The 25,723-nt window shown below is 39.5% G+C and overlaps 1 protein-coding gene across 2 annotated transcripts in view; it reads left to right on the forward strand.

The window, feature by feature from the left end:
• Window positions 1-25,723, forward strand: part of LOC117952635 (obg-like ATPase 1) — a 44,344-nt gene that overhangs the window by 12,971 nt on the left and 5,650 nt on the right. For both annotated transcript variants that reach the window (XM_034885086.1, XM_034885085.1), the window contains 5 exons: window positions 10,221-10,396; window positions 14,034-14,114; window positions 14,485-14,582; window positions 24,361-24,501; window positions 25,048-25,144. In XM_034885086.1, coding sequence (XP_034740977.1) covers window positions 10,221-10,396; window positions 14,034-14,114; window positions 14,485-14,582; window positions 24,361-24,501; window positions 25,048-25,144 — 593 coding nt within the window. The remainder of the gene's footprint in view (window positions 1-10,220; window positions 10,397-14,033; window positions 14,115-14,484; window positions 14,583-24,360; window positions 24,502-25,047; window positions 25,145-25,723) is intronic.

The raw sequence follows: 25,723 nt of genomic DNA on the forward strand, positions 1-25,723 counted from the left end.
AACCCGGCCACCAAGCGCTTGGTGACGGGCCCTCCATCTGGGCCTGGCTCCAGATGGGGGCCCCGGGTTTTCTTCCGGCCAAGGTAGCTCCGCCTCTCCCTCAATGACTCATGAGGCCATTCTTAGTCTGGCCCCTCACTGAAGACAACTTTGCCATGGGAAGCCCTACCAGAAAAATCAAGTTCCAGACAACACAGCCTTCAGTTTTATAGGAACACACAAATCTTTCTACCACAATGTATAAAATACTGCCTTCTGTGACTTTGTAGATGTCCAGATGGGATGATCTCATTATTTTAATCCCTGTCTGTCCCTTAGTCAGGCAATTTTCAAATTACTTTCCAGGTCTTCCTCAACTTCCTCTGTCTCTGACATAGTCTTTTGTCTAATACAAAGCGTTACACGCTAGAATAAATCAAATATCAGCATCTGAAATGAATGCAGAGGCCCTTTTAAAAATAGCTGAATTTGTTTACTGATTGAATGCTGTTATTGACTTTCCCACTGTGTGAAAGGAGCTCTGATTAGAGAGTCAGTGTTGGCAGGCTGGACAGAAAGGGTTAAGATTAAGGCCATTTTGCTATGTTCTTTGTAAGCTGTCTCTATGTATCACTGACAAGTATATTATTTTTGTCCAGTACAGTTTTCAAATAGCCTTTGAGTCTGTAGTTAGTGAGAAGTGGAACTGAAAGACCACCCATTGCAAGACTTAATACTGATTTACAGAGTGGACAAGACATGTAATACGGTATACGGGTCTGTCGGTTTAGTTTTTAATGACTTTAGGTAAAGGATGAGGTTGATGGTAGTCTACATTCTTTGGATTGTCAAAACCCTTAAAACATGATCAAAACATCAATGTGTTTGTGGTATGTAAAATATATACAATGTTTTATTTACACATACTTTTTTTTTTATCAAAACAATATTTCATTTGTAATGGAATGTGAAGGAGAATTTCCTAAAAGCCTTCCAGATGTTTGAAAAGTTGCATTTGCCAGGTAGCACAATACAGGAAATAATGTCAATGTAAAAACACTACATGTATGTATGCATCAATAATTTTACAGACATGCATCAAAAACACTGATTCATAATAAATGCAAGTATTTCATCAATTGAAAGAATAAGAGCATACATTCATGTAAATTTTCCCTAGACAAGACAAAGGAGAAAATAAATGCACATGAAAAAGTGAAACAAAGCAGTTATCTTCATAGGCCTTACAACATGTGTGGCACAGGAATGGTCCAAGCTTGAATAGGGAGTCCATTTCAGAAAATATTGGTATTTTAGTTATATATGTATTTTTAATATCATTTTGTACATTGTTAAAACACCTTCAGTTAACATTTGATATGGGCCGAATGTATATGCCGGCTTCTCCCCTATAACCAACTCTTTTGTTTCTACTCACACAAAGAAAACCAACGTCCTAAACTATCATAAATAGGGAGATCGAAAGCTTCTGTGTGGGCGTGGAGTGTTTACAGCTATCAGCTTTGGCATGCCATTGTTTCCAATCTAGTGAAGTCCTTGGACACAATGTGGTATGTTTCACAACTTACCCATTAAACATAGCTGGTTTTGTTTTATAATTAAATCTAGCTAGTGTCAGGCAGACTGCAGTGTTGAAGCCACTACTTTTATATAGCTTGATTATATGGTTGTGGGGAATAACTTTTTGTGTCTGGATTGGTATGAGAGTTGCTCAGCGTTAGTAACATGACACAGTGATTGTTAGAGCCAACTGAGGACACAAGCATTTATTCCCTATATCGGGTTTGCATTCATTTGTTTAAAAGTTGTGAAAATTGAGTTATAGTGAACAACAGTTTTTACAAAAACGTAGAGCAAGTGTCTTTAGATCTTTTTATAAGAACGTTTTTTTTTCTAGATTAGTCTAACTGAAATTTCCAAATTATGTCTCAAAATTCCACCAGTGGTGTGCACAATATGAATATTTTTAAACATTAATGACTTTGAAAGCGTGTGTAAACAGTGGATTTGCTTTCAACAATACCTTCCAACTACTATTAAGGTGCATGATGACATCCTGAAAGCTGATTCTGTTGAATTGCTGGTGTTGCCTTGTCACGTAACAAAATGGTTTGCGGGTTAAGTGTTCCCAGTGCTTCTGCAGTGACTGGAACACAACTGGATCCTCACTGTCTGAGACAAGACACAGACATGTTCTACTTCATCTGCTCTTCTGTTCCCCGCTAGCTACTTTGCCAGCTCACATGGCCTTATTCCCAGATGTTTGGTTTCCAGCAATTAGATATTTGAATGCTCACACAGTGCCCCCCTCATTGCTGCCGGAATGCTGTGGTTCATTTCTAATGAAGACTTATTTACGGTTGCACGACACTCAGTAAGAATCTAGCCTTAAGGTACTGTGGTATAGCACATTTATCTTTAGGGACTGGCTGTGGTTTTGGGCAGCCGACTGGAAAGTAGCTGTTATTTTTGGCATAGACTTTTCTCTCGTTGGGATATTCATGCTTTCAGCACCTGTACTCCAGGTTAAGTTAAGCCTCTTCCCTCTCCTCTGCTACTGCCTGAAGCAGACACAAAGTTCTCCCATTTTATAAAACAATGGTAGAGTTTTTTAGTGAAACAAAACCTCAGTCACAGGAGAGCTTAGCTATAGAGCAGTATGATTGTTACTTTTCAGTATTCTTTACAGAGCTGAAACAGTTGGTGTATTAATCAATTGATAATTATTCAGCAACTAATTCATTGTTCAAGGCATTTAGCAAAAAATACACTTGATGGTTCCAGCTTTTAAAATGTAAGGATTTGCTTTTATCTTGGAATTTTGTTGGACTAAACAAGACGTCACTTTGGGCTGCATGAATTTTTTTTAGTTTCTAGATGTTTTATTGAACAGTTAATTGATTACCTCGGAAATCTGCAATTAATTGAAAAAGAAATTAAGTTTCAGGTCTTAACCTTTACATTATTTGTCTTACTGTATGTTGTGCATTGACTGCCATCATAATCATAAGAATGCAAAATGTTACTGAGTAAAAGTATCATCATGAAAATGTATTTAAAATATTAATAGTAAAAGTACATCCTCACATTTTAGAAACTAGAGCCGATCCTAACGGTTATGTGTTTTAATCTCTGATCATTACAGCTGTACTTATAGGACGTTATGTTGTTGGGTAGTTTCATTTATAATAACACATCATATTTTATGAATAACATGTGTTTTGTGTGCAAAAGTCTTTATTTTTAAAGTAACTAAACTTAAATAAAACTTAATGTAGTGGAGTAAAGAGTATATTTCTCTCTAAAATGTAGTGAAGTAAAAAGTGGCATGAAAAGACTCAAAGTACAAGTACGTCAAATTTGTACTTAAGTACAGTACTTGAGTAAAAGTACTTAGTTACATGGGGATGCCTGTGGCTTAATGGTAGATCGGTTGCCTGCCAATCGAAAAGTTGACGGGTTGACCCTGGCCCTGCGGTGCCATGTTTAAGTGTCCTTGGACAAGACACTAACCCCAATGTTGTGCCATTGGTGTGTAAATGTGAGTTTATCTGATGAGCAGGTGGCACCTTGTACTGCACCTTCTGTGTATTAATATGTGAATGGTTCCGGTACTACGTAAAAGTGCTTTTATTAGTTGTTGAGATTAGAAAAAGGCTAAAAGAAAGGTCTATTTACATTTACATCCCACCACTGCCTACTGAAAATAACTGTTACTAGCAGCAGCTTGTACAACATTTAACAGACCAATAGCCAATGAGTTACTACTGTAGTCCTTTAGTTGTTTTGCAGTCTTAGATACCTTGAAAACCCCTTCATAAAATGCCACGGTTGAGAATGTTGCCAGACATCTGGAAATATAGATTTTTGTATTGTACGATTAATTATAAAGACATAGGCCTATTTTAATACTGTGAACAATTATGTCTGTTAATAAACATAAGTAGCGATTGTTAACTGCATCTTAGTAGTTGATGTGTGTTAGTTTGTATATCAAAGCTGTGAACTGTACATTGGTTTTTGGTGTTGGGGCTAATGTGATGAAGTCGGTCCACATGTGTGCCTCTCCGGAAACTGTCCTATTCACACAGCTTTAACAATATGTTCTTATTGACCTCCAAATGAATCATCATTCCCGGATGAACATCTGAATCCGATGATAAAGAGTGAATGAATAAGTTAGCTTCACTTTGCTGAATCTGGTAGGACAGTATTTGTGTTTGGTTATTGCATCATGCAGATGGCGGCCCACTCATCGCTTATAGTGAACAAATCAAACGGCTTGTTTAGCTGCAGGCGTTAGCAACAAACTGGATTGACTTTTCAGACAGAATTTATGGCAAACCTACCTCCTCACTGACGCCAGTAATGGCTGGTCTCCAGGAATTCTGCCTCATCACTCACCCACACACTAATTCTCAAGCATCCAAAAGCCCTTACCCAACCCAGTGAGTTCCATGTGTGTGACTATCTAAACAGATCAGGCAATGAGTGAATCTTTCAGCAATTCAGCTGCTATATCAGTTGTTTTGATGTATTAATTTACACAACCAATAGTTACTATTAGAAATATTATTTTTATTTTGCTGAAAATATTTTACATAAAAAATTGTTTAAAAGAAGGAACTCCTCTAAGTGCTTAATTTATATATAAAGATAGAGCCAGAAAATAGAAACCAAATGGTGAAACCATGCACAATTTACAAAAGGTATGACTATGACATGTTTTCAATCTCCTCATCATTGTGACAAGATCTTGTATGTCCAACAAATAATGAAAATGGTTATGATTTGGTTTTGCGCATTAAGGCCCAAGGCAGATTTAAACACTGGCACACTGGATTTAGAGTAGAGCGTTTTTTGTTTTTTTGGTTTTTTTTGGCCTAAGCTGATCTTGGTCCTTGCAAGTGGAGTTTTAAATGGTGAACAAGTGAGGTGGCTATCCTGGTGGAAGCCAATGGCATCTGGTAGTGGGGGAAGTGGTGCTGGCTGGTGAGTATTGTGGCACGCTATGGCAAAGGAACAGCAGGGGCCGGCTTAAGTCAGGCAGGTACTAGAGTTGGCCAGAGACACAGGTATTCTCCTTAGTATAAGGGCCTGGAAACTTGCCACATAGAAAGCAGAACAAACTGGCGTTGAGTGAGTGGAGAGTCGGATTTCAGATACTGAGCTTGATGGTTGATGGGCGTCAGGTGTGCCATGCACACACGGGAAGACTGACAAACAGTAGTGCTTTTACACACTTTTATATGCTGTGGCATTTAAGTGTCTGATTTCATCATATTGTTTCTTTGTCTGTTTTTTCAACGTTCGGCCATTGTCCACTCTGCTGTAGCAAGGTTAACTGGTTTTTAAGAAGCAAGGAACCCACCTTCCACATTTAAACAAAAATACACTGTTGTACACAAGTCTCAGTTGGGTCCTAGCACCTGCCTTACTGTTGTGTCTTGAGGAAAATGGTAATGTTGCATTGCAAAACAGTCACTAACATAAGCTTCCCTTGTTGTTTCTTTGTTTATGTTAGTCGTTGTAAATTGTAAATCTAGATAATTTAGCTGTGAGGATCATCTTCCCTTTGTGTTTTTTTGGGGCTGTATTAAGGTGCTGTCACAGCATTTAAATGAGCATTTTGCTTCAGTGAGAATAAAGAGTTTTTGTCAGCCTCCACTCATCGTGGATGATTAGAGCAAAATGTCTACCCATCTTGACTGGAGATCGCCACAGCTCCAGATAACATGCCCGGTGATTGAAGGTCGCAATATTTTGAATTCTAATGGGGCTGCGAGATGAATTGCCTGAAATAGACTGTAGAATCTTCCTGCTTCCTCCTCAAGCCCCCCTTGCCTGTCCGCTGTGAAAAGAACCACTGGGAATGGCAAGGCCCGATGATCATAGAATTATTGGATGGTGATTCTAAACCCTTCAAAGAGGAGTTGCTATGGAGATCTCGCTCCAAACTGTGAAATGATTCACCTTTTGAAAGGCTGGAGGGCCTGAAAGCTGAACACATCATTGTTCAGGTGGCGGTTGGTTAGGAAATTGCTGGTGCCTGTGCAATCAGCAGCACTATAGTAGTTAAGGATCTAAAAAGGTTTGTTCTCTGAATGATGTGGGACAACAGTAGTGTGCATATGGCGGCTCCTTTCAATCAAGGCACTCATGCTCCGTGGTTTAATAAAATAAATGGAATCACAGAGGTTAAGCTAATAATAAGGAAAATTAACACTGTTTTTTTTTTCTTCTTTTTCTCAGAGTTTATGAGAGCTGGAGCCTGGCCAGTACATCTACTTTTAACTACACAAGGCTCAGTCTTGTCTGTATGGCTTTTCATGTATTTTGTTTTCAGTCATATCAAACATTTTGAAAGATGCACCTTAAATACTCAGTTTGGTACAAGAAACTTCAGTTGACATTAGATTACATAGGAATTGGAGATATCTTGTGAGATACAGATATTCATAAAATCAAGCCCTGTGATTTCACTGTGATCTATTTTGAAAGATGGGATCATGTAGATAACACGAATGTTTCTCCGATGGTCTCAAACCCACCATCTTCTGGTGTCAAACTGCTTTTTAGGAGCTAATATATATTTGCCATAATTGACATAGGCAAATAAACAAGGCTGAATATGCCACAAACTCTGTTACAGAAGCAGTGTACTTCAAATTGCTGTCAATTTCATGTATCCTTAAATGTCAAGAAGATATTTCCTGAATGAACATAAATACCCTTGTGTGCATTGGCAGTGTTTCTATGCTAGGGAGACATCTATAATGGGCTTTTCCTGACAGACTCATAAAATGGCTTTTTACTACTTTGAATACCAGTAGAATTGCGGCACTGAGTTTGCATGGACATTTTAAAAGCAGTGCAAGGAATGCAAGTTCTTTAGATGTGCTCTTACCCATCTTGCATGTGAAAACATGCACAGGAAGTTAGAAGCCAATGAATACTGTAATTTAACTGAATTATGTTGACCACATACGCTCCCAGGTAGCAGCATCAGAGGAAGCAGCTCAATCAGTATTGATCTTGACTTGACTCAGATGACTTGTCTATTCACGTGAAAAAAGTAATGAAATAGATTGCTAAAACATATGTATATTAAAATATGTTCTTAAATATGTTACTAAAATGTTTTCTTTTCTAAATGTTTTTCAGTTGTAAATGTTAGTTCATGGAGTTATATCTTCTCCGGCTGCACCAGCTTGCAGTACTGCTCAGGCTCTAAATCCATAATTTTGTAGAATTTAGCCTGATCTGTAATCATGCCATTGAACACCGCTCACCCTCTAGTGACTAATCCTTTTGTTCTGTCAATAAAGGAGCACCTGTTAATAGTGTCTTCAAAACATCATGATTTTAAATAAAGCAGTACAATTCAAATTGTAAGACAGACCTGACTCTTGAAACTGGGCCTTTCTGACCTCTTTCTTCTTTTTTGTCTGTTTTAACTGTATTGCGTGTGGCACCACAGACTCATAAGAGCTGTCTTCACAGAGCGCTACCCAGACCCATTTGTTAAAGGACTAATTGTGAAGATTGCCCTCTCAGATTTCTCTCCTCTCTTTCACCTCGTCCATTTGTTCTCCAGCTCTAAGCCTTGAATGGGACGTTGGTAAAGTAGATGTGAATGTTAAATTAGGCGAAATTAATTAAAGCAAATTACTTTGGAATATGTGGCAGTCAGAGCAGAGTGTCAGCTGATGACTAAATAGTGAGTGATCAGCTGCTCCTGCTCTTTGAAAGCCACTTGGACATTTTGATTTATCATTGTTTTATTAGGGATGTATAACAATAGTTAGAAACTGCCGATTACTTAAGAAATTGAAAAATGTGTTACGAAATGATTGTGCTTGCTTTAGGCATTTAAACATTTTAATAAATGGACTGACATAAAGTCATTCTCATGCATTCATTAACAGTGATTTGTACCAATCATGAGTGGTTTATTAGCCATGTGAACCTGTTTTAAACCTCTTGGTTTGTCAACAATATGTAAATGTAAATTCATCAACAGACTGGTGTGCATTTTCCATTTTGAAACAGTGTGTTAAAACTGTGCATCATAATTGTTTATAATATATGTATGTTCTTTCAGCTAACAAAATGATTACATTGCATTATATTTTCTGAGTTCATGCAGACACAATAGCAAATTTTCATTCCAATCAGTGCTGAACAGGGAGCTGGCAAATTGGAGCAGCAAAACAATAATTCCACTGATTAGCCCCTTTCTGTGCGGCGTAAGTGAACTGTTTATACTGTGGAGTACCTCTGCAAGAGGAGAGGAACCAAAACAGCCTGATTAGGCAAAGAGTAATTGGATAAGTTCATTTTACCATGAGGACAACGCACAGGATGACAGCTTGCACAAAAGTCTACAGCTTCTGTTGACTCACATGAGTAATAAGGATTTTTGGTTGTCTGTCATTTTTGTTAAGCTTTAATGTTTCAGATGTGACTGATGCTAAATTGTAAAAATAATGATAATAATAATAAATAATACAGAAAAAAACAAGAGCGTGTCACTCCTTAATCTCTTAGAAAAATATTATATTTTGTGCATGTGTGCCTAATCTAAGGTATGTTGTTGCCAATGATGACTAAGCACAGCTATGAATCATCAATATTTCTGACATGTATCACTGTTGGAACTTGTTGAGAGATGATGTGACAACCTTGTGATAAATAGTGTGAAACACTTCAGTGACATTATCTCGCAGGGCCTGACCTGTCAACAGACCTTCACTGTTCAGGTGTCAACACATGAATATGGATTGTTGATAACATTTATTGACTCCACCATGCACATTCCAAACACAGTGTCCATCAACACAGCAATAGTTTAACACAGGTCATTATTCACCTGACATCCACTTCCCTGTTGAATGAGATGGCATTCCCATTATGTCTTACAAGTCACTGACTGAGTTACCAAACATGTTGAGCCATATTTTAAATCCCATACAGCATTTATATAAATCTACCATGGATGTTCTCCAGTGCTGGAACTCAAGTAGTGTACTTGAGTTGTTATATTCCATGCTACTTCTTGAAAATCTTTTAGATAACACAAAACAATGCTTTCTGTTGTACTAAAAACAACAAACTCCTCAACTCCTCTTTCCCCATTCGCCATCCTGTCTTCCAGAAAGTCACTTCAATTTCAGAAAGAGACTTCACCATCTTTCCCTAATCTAGTCAGACACTTCTAACAATCTAAGCCTGTCAGCTGCAAAAAACAAGCACTTTTAGTGGACGGTACAGTAAATTGACCATGCGCATTTGCCCTATAGCATTACATTACAACCCGGTTCACAGTGGCTGGTTTCAGCATTCTCGCTTAATACTGAACTAATTTTAAAGATTTTTTTTCACATTAGGCAATTAGACACAAATACAAGGGGAAATGGTCCAGATAAAAAAATACTGAAATTACCCTTTAAATAAAGGATCCAAATTCTCCCTCCACCACTGAGGTGTTCTAAACCCCTTTTGAACTGCAAAATAAATGATCATTATATAAAACAAACTGTGCACCAACTGTATTTATGTAAATTAAACAACATATTGCAGTCCGCAACAGTTGCTGCTGGTAATGTTAAAGTCTGTCACTCTCATGTGACAGATGTACACCCATGTCTCCCTCCCTCCCTCCTTCTCTCCCTCCCTCCTTCCCTCCCTCTCTCCCTCTCTGGAGTATCAGGAGTCCTAAGAGCTGCTGCTGGCTAAATGGCCTGCTTCAGAGCCTCATTACCTAATCACTAGCACAGCCAAGACGCAAATGATTAAGGAAAGACTGTCTGTTGTCTATGTCTGTTTTAATGTACTTAAAGCTATATATATTTACATATATATATATACACATAGTGGAACTTACTTTGATACTGTAAACTGGTTTCTTATAGTTCTAACAGTTGCACACTGAAAGGAAAGATTAAATATATTCCTGAGTATTTTATTGTATTTGTACTCCCACTGTGCTCTTTGATGTGAAGGTTTCCCCTATTCTCTGCAAAGAGCTAGCGATTTTTTAGGCCAAATCTAATCACTGTTTCACATTCAATCTCAAGAAGTCAATTTCATTGATTCTGTGGCGCTGATTCTGTTGCTTGTACTATATATGTTTAGGTAAAGCCGTGGTGGTGGTGGTTGTGTTGTTGTTGCTGAAAAAAATGCTGTACTGATGCTCTCTCTTTGTGTTTGTGCTGCAGGTGCTTTTGAGGATGAGGATATCATCCATGTTGAGGGGACAGTGGACCCAGTGAGGGATATGGAAATCATCCATGAGGAGCTGAGGCTAAAGGATGAGGAGATGATCGGCCCTATTATTGACAAGCTCGAGAAGATGGCCATTAGAGGCGGTGACAAGAAACTCAAACCAGAATACGTGAGTCAATGTTACAGCAGGCCCTCTGCTCCCCCTCACAACAAGCCACAAATAATAACCCTCCCACACACATGGCCAACGAGAAAAAAAGTATGTTTTTTTTTTATCTCCCTCCAATAGGTCTCACCCCTCCCCCTGCCCCATTTTTTCCCTTTCTTGCATTGAAAGTGATCAGGGGTCAGGGGTTTTCTGCTGTAGAAATCATTAATAGAGAGTTACTTATTCAGCTGCTGACCCTGGGTCACAGCACTGGGCTAATGAAAGTGTTTCCACACCGCTCTTTTCATCTTAAGTAATACTCAAATCATTGCACAGCTCTTGCTCATGCTTATACACCTACAGCAGCTCAGGAAAATGTATAAGGCCATACAGTTGGTGACACATATGCCAATACCTCGGTATGAATACCGTAAATGTTTAGAATATTCTTGACAGAGGATTGCTTGGTTTTATGCAGCGAGGTGCAGGGCCAAATGCAGGGTAAGATCAGAAAAAAAAAATCCACATCCTGGAGGTCAGATCAAAATGTATGTGGATGCACACTCATTCAGATGGTCATATTGTTAAGGTAATGAGGCTGAGCAGCCAACGTTAGCAACGATTTGGTTGTAAATGTCTCATGATGCCCCTCCAGCTTCGGAGCAGGATAGGATGGGCTAGCACGCGAGGGGATCTGGCCTTTCACTTGAAGCGGCATGCCCAATTTCAGGCCCCGACACACCAAGGCCCTGACCACTCATTACACTAACGAGAAGGGCTTTTTCACCTGCTGCAGAGGCCCCATGTTTGGTTGGTTCCCCTCAGACTAACCCCCCCCCCCCTCCCTTACAGCCAACAGCACTTCCCCACACCCCTGTAGCCCCACAGATAGGAGCCATTCAGGCTAGGCAGGTGGCCGCTTACGCACATAATTGCTAACAATTTTAGGCAATGAATAAAAATGATACATTACTTGTCAAAGGTTGTGCACACGTCGGCAAGTGAAATCTATGGAAGACCTATTTAGAAGGCAAAGAATGGTGCTTATCAAAGGCTACAGCAAGCTTTTAGATGGGAGGGATTGTGTGATTGTCTTACAGGCTGCGCCTGGCGTATGACACGCTCAGCTGTGCACAGACACATATACATATTTATATAAGCATCTATAGGTTGAACATGTGCATCAAGACTATGTTTAAAAAATGTACATTTAAAAGAAACAATAGTGCTTGTATTTCCTTCTGTAGAGCCACAGCATGCTATTAAATAAAAGGAACAGAAATTATAAGTAGATTTTAATTACTTCCCCAGATTTTTCTCTTTGCTGAGTAATTTTCAAGACATTTGAAATCAGATGTAATTTCCTTGGTCGCACTCAGTTTCCTATAAGCGCTACCAATTTTAAGTGGCCTGAAATTCCATGTGCAACAACTGCTTGAATCTTGCTTGTAGTAAAATTTAAGAATTATTTTTACCATTTACATATCTGCTTATTGTTACATAGAATACCCGATATGAATACAGATGACACATTCACACTTATAGTGCTGGTTGGTGGACACAATAGTATAATGTCCTAAAAGTTAGACTAAACATTAGACTTTGAACATATTTTTTCACATTTTTATTCTGTCAGTGGAGGTAAAATAAAATTACAGATTTGTTATATGAGAAAAAAAATACTAAAACTATGTGAAATTCTGGAGTAAATATGACAAACCCACACAGGTATCTAGGTTGCATTTAGTAGCTTATTTCAGAGAAATGTAGGCAGTGTAGGGAATGTCCTGTATATTATTACTGCTATACATATATATATATATAGAAACACTACCTTACCATATTACTCTGAGGAATTTATGTATATATTAGTATTTCAGTATATGCAGTATAGTGTAATATGTTGTGCATGTGCTCCTTAAAAGGATAATGAATATATGAATAGTTGATTTTCTGTTGTTTTTGATACAAATGAAACATCACGTGTTTTGAGGTCATATTGCTTCTTTTTCTTTAATGTACTTCCTGCTGAAAGTATGTTGGGGAAAGACAAAACACATGCCCCATAGTCAGGGGATGATTAGTATTGTAAACTGAAAATTATATTTGTTAGTGAATGGACTGCGGTTCTATCAGAAAGCTGGGGGATATATAGCAACATTTTATTGGTTTGAGTTTTTATATTGCTGCAGCTCACAGCTGAAGATAACAAGAAAAAAACAACCAAATCAGAAATTTTGAATTATAAAATAGTATATTATGGTTCAAATTTGCTGTCAGGGTGAAAAACTCATTCCATTGTGAGCTTCAGCTACATTTATTTGCACGCTCCAGCGCAGGGTTCATATGTATGCATTGTTATAAAGATTTAAATCAATTTTTCCAGTGCTGTGTTTACAAGAACAATGTTTCATTGCTTTTGTCCGTGTGAATCCTCAAAAATCCCCATCCTTACAAAACAATAATAAGAAGGCGGCCCACCAGCGGTGCTTCATGGTGGCAGGCATATGTGTTTGACCCCTGTGGGACCTATATGCCTTTTATTAACACCTGCCTGTTAGAGGAGCGCTGCACGGCGGCTGCGAGCTGATGAGGGAGACCTGGAGCGGGTTCAGCCTGTGTCACTGGCCGTTTGCTGTTTCCATTTCACAGATGATTAATCTCTCTGTGAAGACTTGGGACGGCGCGGGCGGAGTGTATGCAGCTCTTCCTGCGCTCTCTCCTGCTGGCTGCACTCTGGCTGCCTGACTAAAAGGCCTTTAGAATTCCTGTGGAGAGAGATGTGCAGAGAGTGAATGCAGCTGGCTGGGGGTCAGTGTGTGGAGCTTTTTCTGCCATTGTGTAATTGAGGCTCTGGCAGGATTTTTTTCCTCAGTTCTTTCAAACGGGAGTGTGATTGTGAAGTGCTGCAAGGGTTTGGGGAGGGAAAAGGAGGTAGGGGAGTGTTGCAGGGGGTGGGGGAGTTTTTATACGGGGGAGGGGAGGGTCAAGTTGACAGGAACAAAAAGAATGTGTTCCGCTAATTTCTTTGGGGCTGGATCAACAATAATAGGCTCAATTTCTTTATTACAAATTTTATAACTACCTCCCTCCCATTTTCCCACCCTTTTCCGCTTCCAGATCCTGTCAAGACCCAGTCTTGCCTGTGGTCTCAACCCACAAGTACCTCAGCAATGAATGTGGCATACATAGCTGCAAATGCTCAATATTTTCTCCAGAAACAGTGAATGATTAGTTCTGTACCTCACTAGTGCTTTTTCAGGATATAACTGCATTCTGCAAAGTGCCTGAGGAAGGACCAATAATTTACACCTAACTAACCAAGTTCCAATTAGTTTCCAGTTATTGCCAATTCAGTCTCCTCTCTTTTTTCTTTTCATTAAACTGTCCCAATGGAATATTGATGTTCAAAACTGCGACTCTAAGCGAGACACCCCAGAAGGCATTTTGTCATGATTTAAAGGAGGGAAGGGGGGCTTGTGCATGCCATCCCTGTCAAAGCCTGGCCACTCCTGCTCAAATGTGAGCACAGCCATTGTTCATTTTGGCATCAGGATGCCATGCATTTAGGAAATAATTACCCCATACCCTGCTGGGTTTATATTCTTTTTCATCTCCTTTAATGGCTTCTTATTTATTCTCTTTAAACCCCAAACAGGACGTTATGTGCAAAATCAAGAGCTGGGTAATGGATAAAAAGAAGCACGTCCGCTACTATCACGATTGGAACGACAAGGAGGTAAGCCTTTTTATGTTACTGTCAAACTTATTAATGTGATTTGTCTTGGTAATCTTTTCATTTGACCTAAAAGTATAACTGCTGCTCCTCCTCAATTTTTTATTTATTTTATTTTTATTTCATTTTCCATTTGTGCAAATCACAAGTTAATACTATGCAGTCTTTTATGGGTTGTATTTTGACATTACTTGTTTACAAGCCAATGACATCTAGCCTTGCTGATTTTAATTTAGAGGCTTTGTAGTCACTCTCCACAGCGTCTTTACACCAGACCCTAATTTGATTTGGCTTCACTCTGTCTATGCTGTTTTCAAAGGCTACTTTGGAAAGTTTGGATTCTTATTACTTGCCCTTTCTGTCTTTGTCACAGATTGAAGTGTTGAACAAATACTTGTTTTTGACATCCAAACCAATGATTTACCTCGTTAACCTCTCTGAGAAAGACTACATCAGGAAAAAGAACAAATGGTAAGTGCTTCGAAGAAAGGTGGGAGCCAACTCATTGCACTTATTAAGAGTTTAGAAAAAGAGCTTTCCTTCTACTTATGCACAGAGTTACTTTAATTTCTCCTAACTTTGATTGAATCTGCATTTCAAAATAAAACGAGTCTGCATGTGACTGCGTATGGGTGTGCTAGCTAGTATGTAAGAAGTGTGTGTGTGTGAGAGTTTTGGCCTTGCTGATCCACTGACTGCGGTCTCCTGCTGACAGAAACTCTCATATCTTAGCAAGAGGATCTGCCACTAAGTAAGCTCTAATACACCATCCAGCTCTGCAAACCCCAACCGGACTGCACTTCATTAAGCATATACAAGGACATACACATATATGGTACCCATTTTCCATCAAAATTTGTCATATCAAATAGAAAGCATTAAAGGATTAAAAGCAAACATGAACATTCAAGTAGTTTTACCAGTGTCACTTTACAGTCAGAAAATTCCAACACATCACAATAACAACTGAAGAAAAAGGGCATATGCACTTTTTACTTTGTAGGTGCAAGATTATTTATAATGTGGACTTACTGAGGATGACCTTAAATGCAATAAATACACTTCTTTGTTGTTTTTTTCAGCTCTGTCAAAAACACTTTGTAAGTAATGTTGTCACAATGTGGCCACAGTGAGAGCAGATTTAGAAGGTTGCTGTTAGACATCTATTATATCTGAAAGGGCTACTTTTCCACACCACAGCCATTTTGTCAATAACACTAACTTGTGGATTGCCATGGCACTTTTCCAATTGCCCTCTAGGCTTATGGTGTCAGTTTGTACAAAATTTGTTTTTAGTGCTTTGCAGCGTTGTATTACAAGTGAAGTTGTTTACCTATGACTGTTTGTTAAAATGTTCCTGACATGAAAGTATGAGTGTCAGACAGAAGGAGGGGGAATGAACTCATAAATCAAATGATTCATAGCATGTGGAACATCTGTCATCAGTAGGAAGAGTTTTTTTTTTCATCTTGCGTGTGTGTGCCTTTTTTTTTAACTTTTTGAAACGTAATAAATCTTCAGCGTTTTAAACAGCCAAACAGTAGTGCTCAGGTGTCCTGAGGGTGCCACAATGAACAATACTGACATCAAAGTGTTGATGTTTGACAAGTGATGAGTCACTTCCCTTGTCCAGAGAGGGGCTCACACCTGTATGGAGATGATTACAGGTGGATCTAGCTGGCTCTAATTGTACAATAAATGCTGCTCTCAGCCCTAATGGCAGCTAGTCTGAAGCGGAGACGCCAGACTGCCATTTGGCTGTCGCCATGCTCCCGTGTTTTTCCACCAGCACAGTTGAGATGATGATACGGTTAAGGACTATTCAAAGCAAACAGCAAGACAAACTGCAATCTCAGCTTTAATGTGTGGAGGAAAAGAGGGCGAACCCTCGAATGAGGCAAACAAGCCAATCTCATCCGTGTCTCTCAGGACATCCATTCAGGCCATTTTGCAGTTTTTTTTCAAGTACTCGTTTATATTCTGTGTTTTGTTCAGTGCCTGCTGCCACTCAGGCTTAAAGTTAATGTTACTAATTTTAGCAGCATGCTCCACCAAGCATAATTTTATGGGTTGAATGTATGTAAGTTAATTGATTTCATTACTACAGACACTTAATTGCAGGTACACACAATTGATTATTGCAGTAATGCTTTGCTTTTTGTCTCACATGGTAGAATACAGCAGTTTTATCAAACTTTTTTAGCCTCTATAAACAGTCCATTGTTAACTAAGATTATCCTGTTTGGAGTGTGGGAACCACATACCAAGCTGCCCTTGTTTGGACAAGAATACACAGTATTAGCTTTAGTAAGGCATCATTAATGGAAGGATCAGACGAGGAGCAAGGCCTCCTTTCATCCCCAGGTTCTCTGCTGGAGACAGTACATCATTTACTGTTGAGAGGAGCACATGGCTCCAATCCTATACAGTCTATGTGTATGTGTATGAGAATGCGTACATGTTTGAAGTCTGTTTCAGAGGCAACTCCATGCTAATTTGGATGCTGGCGTAATTGCGGTGTGGAGATCAAAGGTTTTCTGGCCCAGTGATGTTCCAGAGGAGACTTTACCACACAACCCTCTCCTCTGTGCAGAGGGGGCCGCCTGCTGCTCACCGCTCCCCTCTCCCCTCTAACCATGCACTGCCCCCTGCACATCCCCGCTCGTAAAAAATGATTAAGGCCGCATTTGTCATGTGTTTATGACTGAGAGGCATTGCGTGATAGTGAATGGCATCTACAAGAGTCTATCAAGAGGCTTTCTACCCTTTCCTTGGCGTCAGTAAGCTGCCTGGAAGACTTTTTCTATGTGCCACATAGTTTGTGTGTTAGAGTCATTTAAGCACTGTTGATGATGTGGTGGCTGCAGCCTGCCCAATGTTAGTGTGTTTTCACTTGTCAGTTAAGTTATTGTTTATTTTACAAGCTTGTGGTCTTGGCATCGTTATCAGTCTTTTTTTCTTTTAATATGTTTGATATCAGATATTTATTCAATCCTCCTCATAGAACTAAGAGCAATCACATTTTGGAATGGTACAAATGCACAGTTGAGATCCAGATATGCTGTGATGCCTTTCTTTCTTGTCATGTCTTTTTCTATTTTTTTTCTTATTCTTTTGGACAATGTGCATTAAAGTAAATTGGTGCCTCTTAAGTAGATGAGTTGACCTTTAAAGAAACCAGCCAGCGTGACCTGTCTGTGAGTGCCTCTGCATGTGGGTTATCCTGGTGAGTGTAAGAACTGCAGGGTACCATTGCTTGGAGCTTTTATTAACTGTGCGTGTGCGTGCACTTCTTTCTTTAGTCTCCATAGATGTTACTTGATTCTTATTACACTTCTTTTTACGAATTGAATACTTCATCTCTTTAAACATTATTTGCGTGCGTTTTACATTTGGTACCTCTGTCTTAATGTTTAGGAAACCACAACTGAAATAGCCAATGAACATGCCACAGCTCCTCTTCCAGTCAGCCTTTTTAATCATCTTTTTTATTTTCTATCACAAAGGCATAGATTAATCTTTCATAATTAATTCCCCCCATTTGTCTGACATGGTGTAATTCAGAAAATCACATGCCATGTGTGAACTCTCATCAGCCATTTCTGACTGTTGTTGAAAAGACAGCTTGTGTCCGGACAACAATAAGTGTCTTGCTACTTCAGGAGATGGGATCAACAAGTCCTTGTTAAGGTGTTGTTAAGGAAGACCCTGACTCAAGCCCTGTCTACTTTAGAAGATACAGTTGGCGATAGTCTGTATTTTTCCTTATTTTCAACAAATTTCACGAAAATGCATTTTTAAAAATATGATTTTTTTCATGCATGATGCTTCGCAGAGCTGCCTTGTGTTCTTTTGTTTTGTACATTCTGATTGCTGTGTGACAGTATTTATCTGTTTTCATCCCTTCCCTCCTTTAAAACCAACAATGAATTGATTCTATTATAAAATATTGCTTGTGTGCATCTTATTGCTCTGTGCCATAGAGCTCCACTATTAAAAACACATTTATGAACAACACTGTTTCACTGGGTGACATGTTTCTTTGTTTCAACAAACATTGCCACTCTAGTTTTTATTTTGGATCAATACCACATTCACTGTCGTAAATACTCACTAGCAGATAAAATGTGTATCAATCCGTGGCTGAACATACAACAAATGCACTGTGTACTCTTGCTTGAGTTATGATTGCTAAAAATTACAGTGTCCAGCCATTTCAGGAAATCATTTAGCATATTTAAACATCTTTGGTTCTATAATAAAAGAAAACCACCAGCAGTTAAAAAGGAGAAGAAATATCTTTAAGTCTGATACTCTAGTTGGCCTGTAGGAGGAGCTTTGACAATTAGAGTAGAGGAAGCCATGACAGAATGTCTTGTTGCCTTAAGAGCTCAAACAGTAACTATTTTCCCCTCAATGCTTCTCTAAACAGATCATGTAAATGCTTCATGTGCTCAGCTTTAGTGTTGCCTTGTATTTTTGTTTTATGCATTTTTGGGGGGTTTTGAAGAGGCCAAGTAATAACTTAAACATGCATTTTCTTTTTTGTGTGATGATTTCTGACAAACAGCCAGCCACTTTTGAGTACTCTTCAAGATTCAGAGACCAAAGAAAAACGGAAATGGGCGGAGACTATTATGATTTACTGGAAGCCACTCCATGAAAGCTGTCTCTGCAGTCGACTTCAGCTACTCAAACCATAATTCCCATAAACACAACTGAAACTTTATTGAGTGCAAAACCACTGACTCCTTTTTCAAAGCCGTGAGGGAGATAAACGATCACTTGCTCCTTTTTTTATTTCTATGCACAATCCATTTATCGTGTGGGATCCTGATAAACATGGGGAAGATGGATACCCTACTACCCACACTCAGTCCTAATGGATGCCTTTAGCTAGCTTTCAATGGGAGAAAACAACAGGAGAGGGTATGTAGTAAAACTATAACAGATGGTGCTAATAAAGTCCTGTTGGTCCAGTTTGTCTGGTTATTGACTGTCCCTAGTCCAGGTAATGAAAGGACACTGTTGACATGTCACCCCGTTGTCTTTGTTGTGTCCTGGTGGCGAAGACACTGCACTGTTGTTGTAGCTAATGAGACAGACCCTAAACTTGAGACTAGAAGAGACATTTACCGTTCTTGTTTGTTCTTTAATGAACCTGCAAGAAATCAGATTGCTCTCCAAAATGCAATACAGATTGTTACTCTCCCTTCATTTATCATTCCTTATCCAAGTACGCTAATGCTGAGTGAATTGCTTGCAGTTCATGTATGTAGACACTTCTGTAGCAGTTTAACATGTTTGCTTTCTTCTGAAGGCTCCCTGGGAATTGTTTTCCTGCAAAGCCAATGTTTGGCATTGCAGAAATAAAAAGAAATGTCTGTAAGTTTCAAGTCTCTCTAATGATACAATTTGATTGTTTTGGCTTTGTTGAGCTGTGCTTTTTATTATCAATGCGATAAGGTTAAGCCTGAACACACATCCCACAGTGAGTTGCCTGTGGTCACAGCAGCTCTAATGAGACATATACATGTATTTAGTGTTGCCAAATACAGCTCCTAAATGTTTATTATCAGGATTATTGTTGAACTGTTATGAATGGGGGAGGAAAAAATGTGGGATCGGAAGGGGACATGATTGGCTGATGTTACATATGTCCTTGATTACCTTCCTTCTGCTTTTATTCTAATAAGTGGCATTCTTTGTACTCCCTAAGACAGCTAGACAGTCTGACATACGATGAGAATAAATATTGCATGTGGTAGACATTAAGCTGTCATCCTGGGGGAAAAAAAGAGATGGAGAAATCCGTGTGGTGTTCTTCAACGCTACACTTTGCCTGCTCTTGTCACAATTGTCACATCTTGATGACTCCCCCACTCTACCCCAGCCCCCTTATTTTCTCTCGCCCAGTCAACTGCTGTGAATGACAGCATAGATACCCCATATGGAGAATTATTTTGGGTGATATGGAATGTACTCTTTTGGGTTACTGTTTGAATTTCAAATGTTTGCCTTTTTGTAACCCCTCTCTCCCAAATACCCTTAAACAAGGCCATAGCTTTGATAATGTGTTCTCAACAACCATCGTAAACTGGGGGAGATGGTTTTTTAGGGTTTTATCTATCATGTGCAAACATTTAAAGTCACAAGTCTTGTCTTTAAAAAATTTAATGGGTGTAGTTATCAAAGAAAAAGTTGTTCAAAAAAGCTTGTTACCAGCACAGCCTCGAGGTTTCTTTAAGATATGATGTGAGATGATGCTCTTAATTAAAGCTGCTCCCATTGTGCCTGCGCTGTTTCCTCCAGCTTGTGTGATTGCTTTGAAGGCTGAAAGATGTTCACAATATTGGTGTGTGTGTGTGTGTGTGTGTGTGTGTGTGTGTGTGTGTGTGTGTCTGATGTGTGTGTGTGTGTGTGTGTCTGATGTGTAATGCCTTTCAATCCAGCCATGGCCATAGGGAGCAGAAAGCGTCTGCACTCTTGTTGCTCAGGAGCTCACCGCTGGGAGGATAAAAAGCTTCCCACAGAGCCCCCAACTTCCAAGCCTCAAAAGCCACCATGAGCTCATACCTCTCATATCTGTCTCCCTTCACAGAGGAAGGAAAAATGAGGGGGGTTGTAGGCGCTGTGTTTCGCAGCATCCTAACCCTCTAGGATGCTTGTCCCTGCAACTGGGGACCAGCAAAACAGAAGGGACCCCAGGTTTATGATTTGATGAGTCTGTGCCCAGCTGCCAGGATTTTGAAACGGCTCAGTAATACACATGGCTGGTTGGGGCGGCCCCAGCGCCCTTTGCCTTGGTACTGTGTGAAGCTGAGGTGCCATTGCGGTAACTGGGCACACCTGACCAGGGTTTTTAAATGATCTAAACCTTCCTGGCCAGACGCCCGTTGCTGATCCCTTCATCACTCACCAGGTTGGGTGTGTCAGTGATGAAGTTGTAGTGAATGCAGGTAGTGGATTATTCTTCAATTCTGTCAACATTCAATTGCATTTGAAAGGAGACCTCAAACTGGTGGTGATGGCCCACCTTTTACAGGCTTACCTGGCTAAGCACTGCTAATAAAGCCAACCTGTATGAATGTATGTCAGACGCAGGCCAGGTCATTGTCTCAGGTAGCTGCCCCTGTACTTTAGAAACTCAATTGTTAACCCCTCCTGAGCCTTTTAAGCAGATCAAAGCTCTGACAAAGCCCAGGGAAGCCCCAGGCATGGAGAAACACAGGAATTATTCCCCCCTTAAGATTCCCACACAAAAAGACAAATAGGCTAGCCCCAGAGAGTGGCCCCCTGTGGGACATCTCCATTCAGAGCCAGCTTGTTGTGGAAGCTTCAATTGTTTTTGATTTTGTACCCTCATTTTACATTGAGCTTTAAATCGGATGTATTGTACAACAGGCTTCACATCTTAAGCTTAGAACAAATATGGCATATTTATCTAGTTGTAAGATAAACATGTTGTTTTATAGTGCCTTGTTTTTTATCAATTAACATAAAGATACAAAAAATGTTTTAGATTTGCAAAAGTTTATTTAGAGAACTATTTTTCTCCTTGAATTCAGAGCAGCAGGAAGAGCACAAACATGGCTTGTTCCTTAGCTTTGTTTGAGCCTTCAAGCTGGTGAATGATTAGCAGAAATAATGTCCCTGTCACCCTTAATCACATTAAAACGTGGTTAACATTTAATTTTTCCTACTTGATATGCAAAAATTTCCACTTGGTTTGCAGCAAAGGCCGTTGGAATTCCATTATAAAAAGAATAAAAATTTCAGGCATCATTTGTTCAGAGAGGGATATCAAGACCAGAAAGTGCTGAATCTTTCTATTAGCGAGCAGTGAGAGATGGCACTGGGACACAATGGGAGACTGACAAGACACACACATACACAATCTCGCTCACTGAATTTTCTTTTTTTGCAGCTTAGACTTGTTAAAACGCTTTTAAGTGTTTTACATGAACAAATATATTATTTATATTATGGAAGTTCACATATCTACATAGAGGATTTCCAATTTTCAAAGATGAGGATGCTGCATTAAAAAGTACATTTTCAAGAGAGGAGATACTAACACTATGCCATTGTGCGGATTTAACTGTTACCAAGCCTTGATGTATGATTCTTGTCAACACTTTGATTTTCATTGAAATACAGGTTTACATGAAGACCTTTATGATTTAAAATGTCTTGAATGAAATAAATATAATAATAAAAGATAATAAAAATCATCTGCAGCATGTTTTACATAAACAGTTTCCCAATTTACACATTCACATACCATTTCACACAAATAATTGGAAAGGACACAAATACAAATTGCAAAGTGGCATAGGTAGGCAGCGGTGAAGTTGACAGAATCGGTTTTGGGAGCCATGTTGACAGAGCATCAAAGCTCTTAATTGACAGTGCTTTGTTTCTGGAATTGAAGGAAGGGGGAGTTTCATGTTCTTGTGGCAAGGTGTTTGTCTGGTCCTGTGTCACTCAGTGCAAGGACCCAGAGACCCCCATGCTCATTTGCAGCTCACGTTCTCCGTCTCGCATTCGCATTATTAAAATCACCCCTCAGCCTTCTACCAAGAGCCTTTTTGTTGCTTGGCTGGCTTGGCTCAGCTTTGTCAAGACTTCACCAATTACAGTCTCAGGTACAATGGACTATTCAAAGGATCACAGCCCTTGACTGGAATGGAGAGAGTGATTTGTGAATCATTATTCAGCCGCCTGTAGAGTACGCAATACCTGAGGAATGCAAATAACGTGCCACCAAATAGACATCTGTGCTGCTAAAAGTGACAAACTACAGCTGTTATTATCTCAGATCGGATTTTTTCCCCTATTGGAGTGCCCGCCATCTCCTTTTATTTATTTTTTAGCTTTTTTGGCTTTGACTAAATGTGTTTTATTTTTCTGTCTTTCATTGGTGAGACATTGGTGACTACCCTATTGTGGTGACGGTGAAACGTCAGCTCCACATGGAAATATTAGGTTACTGCTCTTAATTGATGTGCATCTGAACAGACAAAGTAGTATATGAGGCATTCCAAATTTACCATGTAGTGTTATTCTAGCTTGTTGGGAAAAGCATCCAATCAAAGCAAAAACTGGGCTATCCCTGTCACATATTGTATATTGATAAATATTAGGTAGGAGCAGTGGGTGATAAAGCAGTGACATTGTTGTTGGAATAGATGTGGTTTTGAGGTGATCTGTCCCTCCCAGTCTTTGATTCATATGGGCTTTAAACAGGAAACTAGCATTACAGATAATGACAGGGACCCCTTAGAATCAATCCAGCCTACGAGCTCCGTCAGGGCCGCCGTGTGAAAATGGATTTGTGTGATGCTGTTTTTAAGACCTGTCCATCCCAGCCGTAGAGCTTGCGGTGCTAATCTCATAATTGCCCTAACCCCCTTGTATTGTCCTGACTGAGAGTTACCATTAAGTGTGAGGATATCTTTGTCCTGCAATGTCAGGTGTCCTGCTGCACTGGAAGACAATAAGAAAGAAAACACTCAGGTGGTAAAGAGAATGACAAAGGCATTTATAAGTAAGGAGACACTTAGCTGTTAGTTTTTTTCTTCTCCTTCATGGCATCATGATACATGTTTAGCTGGGGTGGAAAAACTATTTGTTTGTTATAGTAAATATTAAGCAAAAGCTGTGTGTGTGTTATGAACTTGATGGAAAGTTACTAAGTACATGTACTCAATTACAGTACTTAAGTCCAATTCTGAGGTATTAGAATTTCCATTTTGTTCTACTTTATATCTCCACTCCATATGTTTTAGAGAGAAATGTACGTTTTACTCCAATTCATTAATTCTACAGCTAAAGTTACTTTGCAGATTATTTTTCATACAAAAGATATGATCAGCTTCTAAAACATAAGGGATGGTCATCTTACAAGTAGTTAGGTATTATCTTACAATAAGCAATGTGTAATTTTTAAATCTTATTCATTAATACAAATCAACATTTTTCATTTTTCACACACTTATTTCTTTCCTGCATACAAAATCATCTTTGTGGATCTATGCCCTTTTGTATAAGCACATGCCAAGTCAAAAGGTTTAGTCAAAAACTTTATGGAAACAAAATCCTTATAAGAAATGTCAACTTTGGACTTCAGTGTCCTGCAAACACTCATATGTTCAGCCGCTCTCGTGAATATGCATATGCCAGCAGATAAATACTTTCATGTTAATCAAGTCCTTCAACTGGTCGTGTGGCTGCTGATTTTTACCAGGTTGGTGAAAATCAAGGAGTGGGTGGACAGTCATGACCCCGGAGCCATGGTCATCCCCTTCAGCAGCGCCCTGGAAAGTCAGCTACAGGACAAGAGTGAAGAGGAGAGGCAGCAGCACTGCACAGAGCACAAGACGCAGAGGTTAATTAGCATTCCGTCTCCCCACACTTTATTATCAGCTGTGTCCTCCATGCACTCCTTTAATTGCATGTGCTGATAGAATAATAAATGGAAGAGTAATTACCATTATAAAGCAAAGGATTCCTCTTCTTACTGAACAACTCAAAGGGTTTTCCTCTAAATTAAGTTTTTAACTGTCATCTGTCATCTGTAGGTATAATTATAACTTGGGCATTTTGGGTGTATTGTTCTCGTGTGAAAACCTCTATGGAAAGAAAAATTGTGACAGCAGATGTTTTTTTTTTTCTCTTGGTGCAGAACGAGGGATCGGGTTGAATTCTTAAAATTTCTAAATGAGTCTACAAGCTTTCTAATTAATCAAAGAAACCATTGGAGAGTTGAATGTCTTATGTGAAACAAAGTGACCCATCTTATTCACTTAATGAGTATATATTGAAATGAATGGGGCCTTGCCACTGAAGTGAACTTTGTCTCGACATTAGGGGCAATAAATAATACCTAAACAGTTCAGACCCCTCAATTTAAACAGAAATTTCTTTCCACCAGCGCCCTGAGCAAAATCATCAAGGCAGGCTACGCAGCCCTGCTGCTGGAGTACTTCTTCACTGCTGGACCAGATGAGGTCCGTGCATGGACCATTCGGGTAAGAGCCTTCTGCCTCCTGCCTGCTGCGTGCCACACACATGCACACACACACACACACACGCACACACAGACACAAATACACACAGTGTCCCACGTTCCACCCTGCTGGCACCCTCACTGATATCCCACACTTTCAACTTTGTCATGGTTGTGCTTTAGCTAGTCATTACAGGCCAAGGATAACTTCAATTACTGGTGAGCTGCTGAACAGTGAAAGTGGGGGCTACATTGATTGAGGAGGGCAACAATTGATTTTGCCCATTACGTCCATGAGAATGTTTCCATCCTGTGCAGATCTGCCTGCCCTCCTCCTGCCGCTGGAGATAAGGAGCCTGTGCATTGTGCCTGCCTAATCTGTGTGACGGAGGTTGTCTGTGCCAGAATTGATGTCGCTTTTCATTCGACTGTTTGTGGCCCTTGCAGGGGGCTCCTCCTCCCTGTGTGTTTCAGTTTACTGAGCCCGGCCGGCCAAGAGCTTTGGGCAATGGGATAACAGGATTTACATCAATACAGATGTTGGCTTTGCATGCTGTTACTGTGTTAAGACATATTTTTTTTTATTCTTGAGAAAATAGAA

This window comes from Etheostoma cragini, chromosome 11 (assembly GCF_013103735.1).
Source record: "Etheostoma cragini isolate CJK2018 chromosome 11, CSU_Ecrag_1.0, whole genome shotgun sequence".
NCBI lineage: Eukaryota > Metazoa > Chordata > Actinopteri > Perciformes > Percidae > Etheostoma > Etheostoma cragini.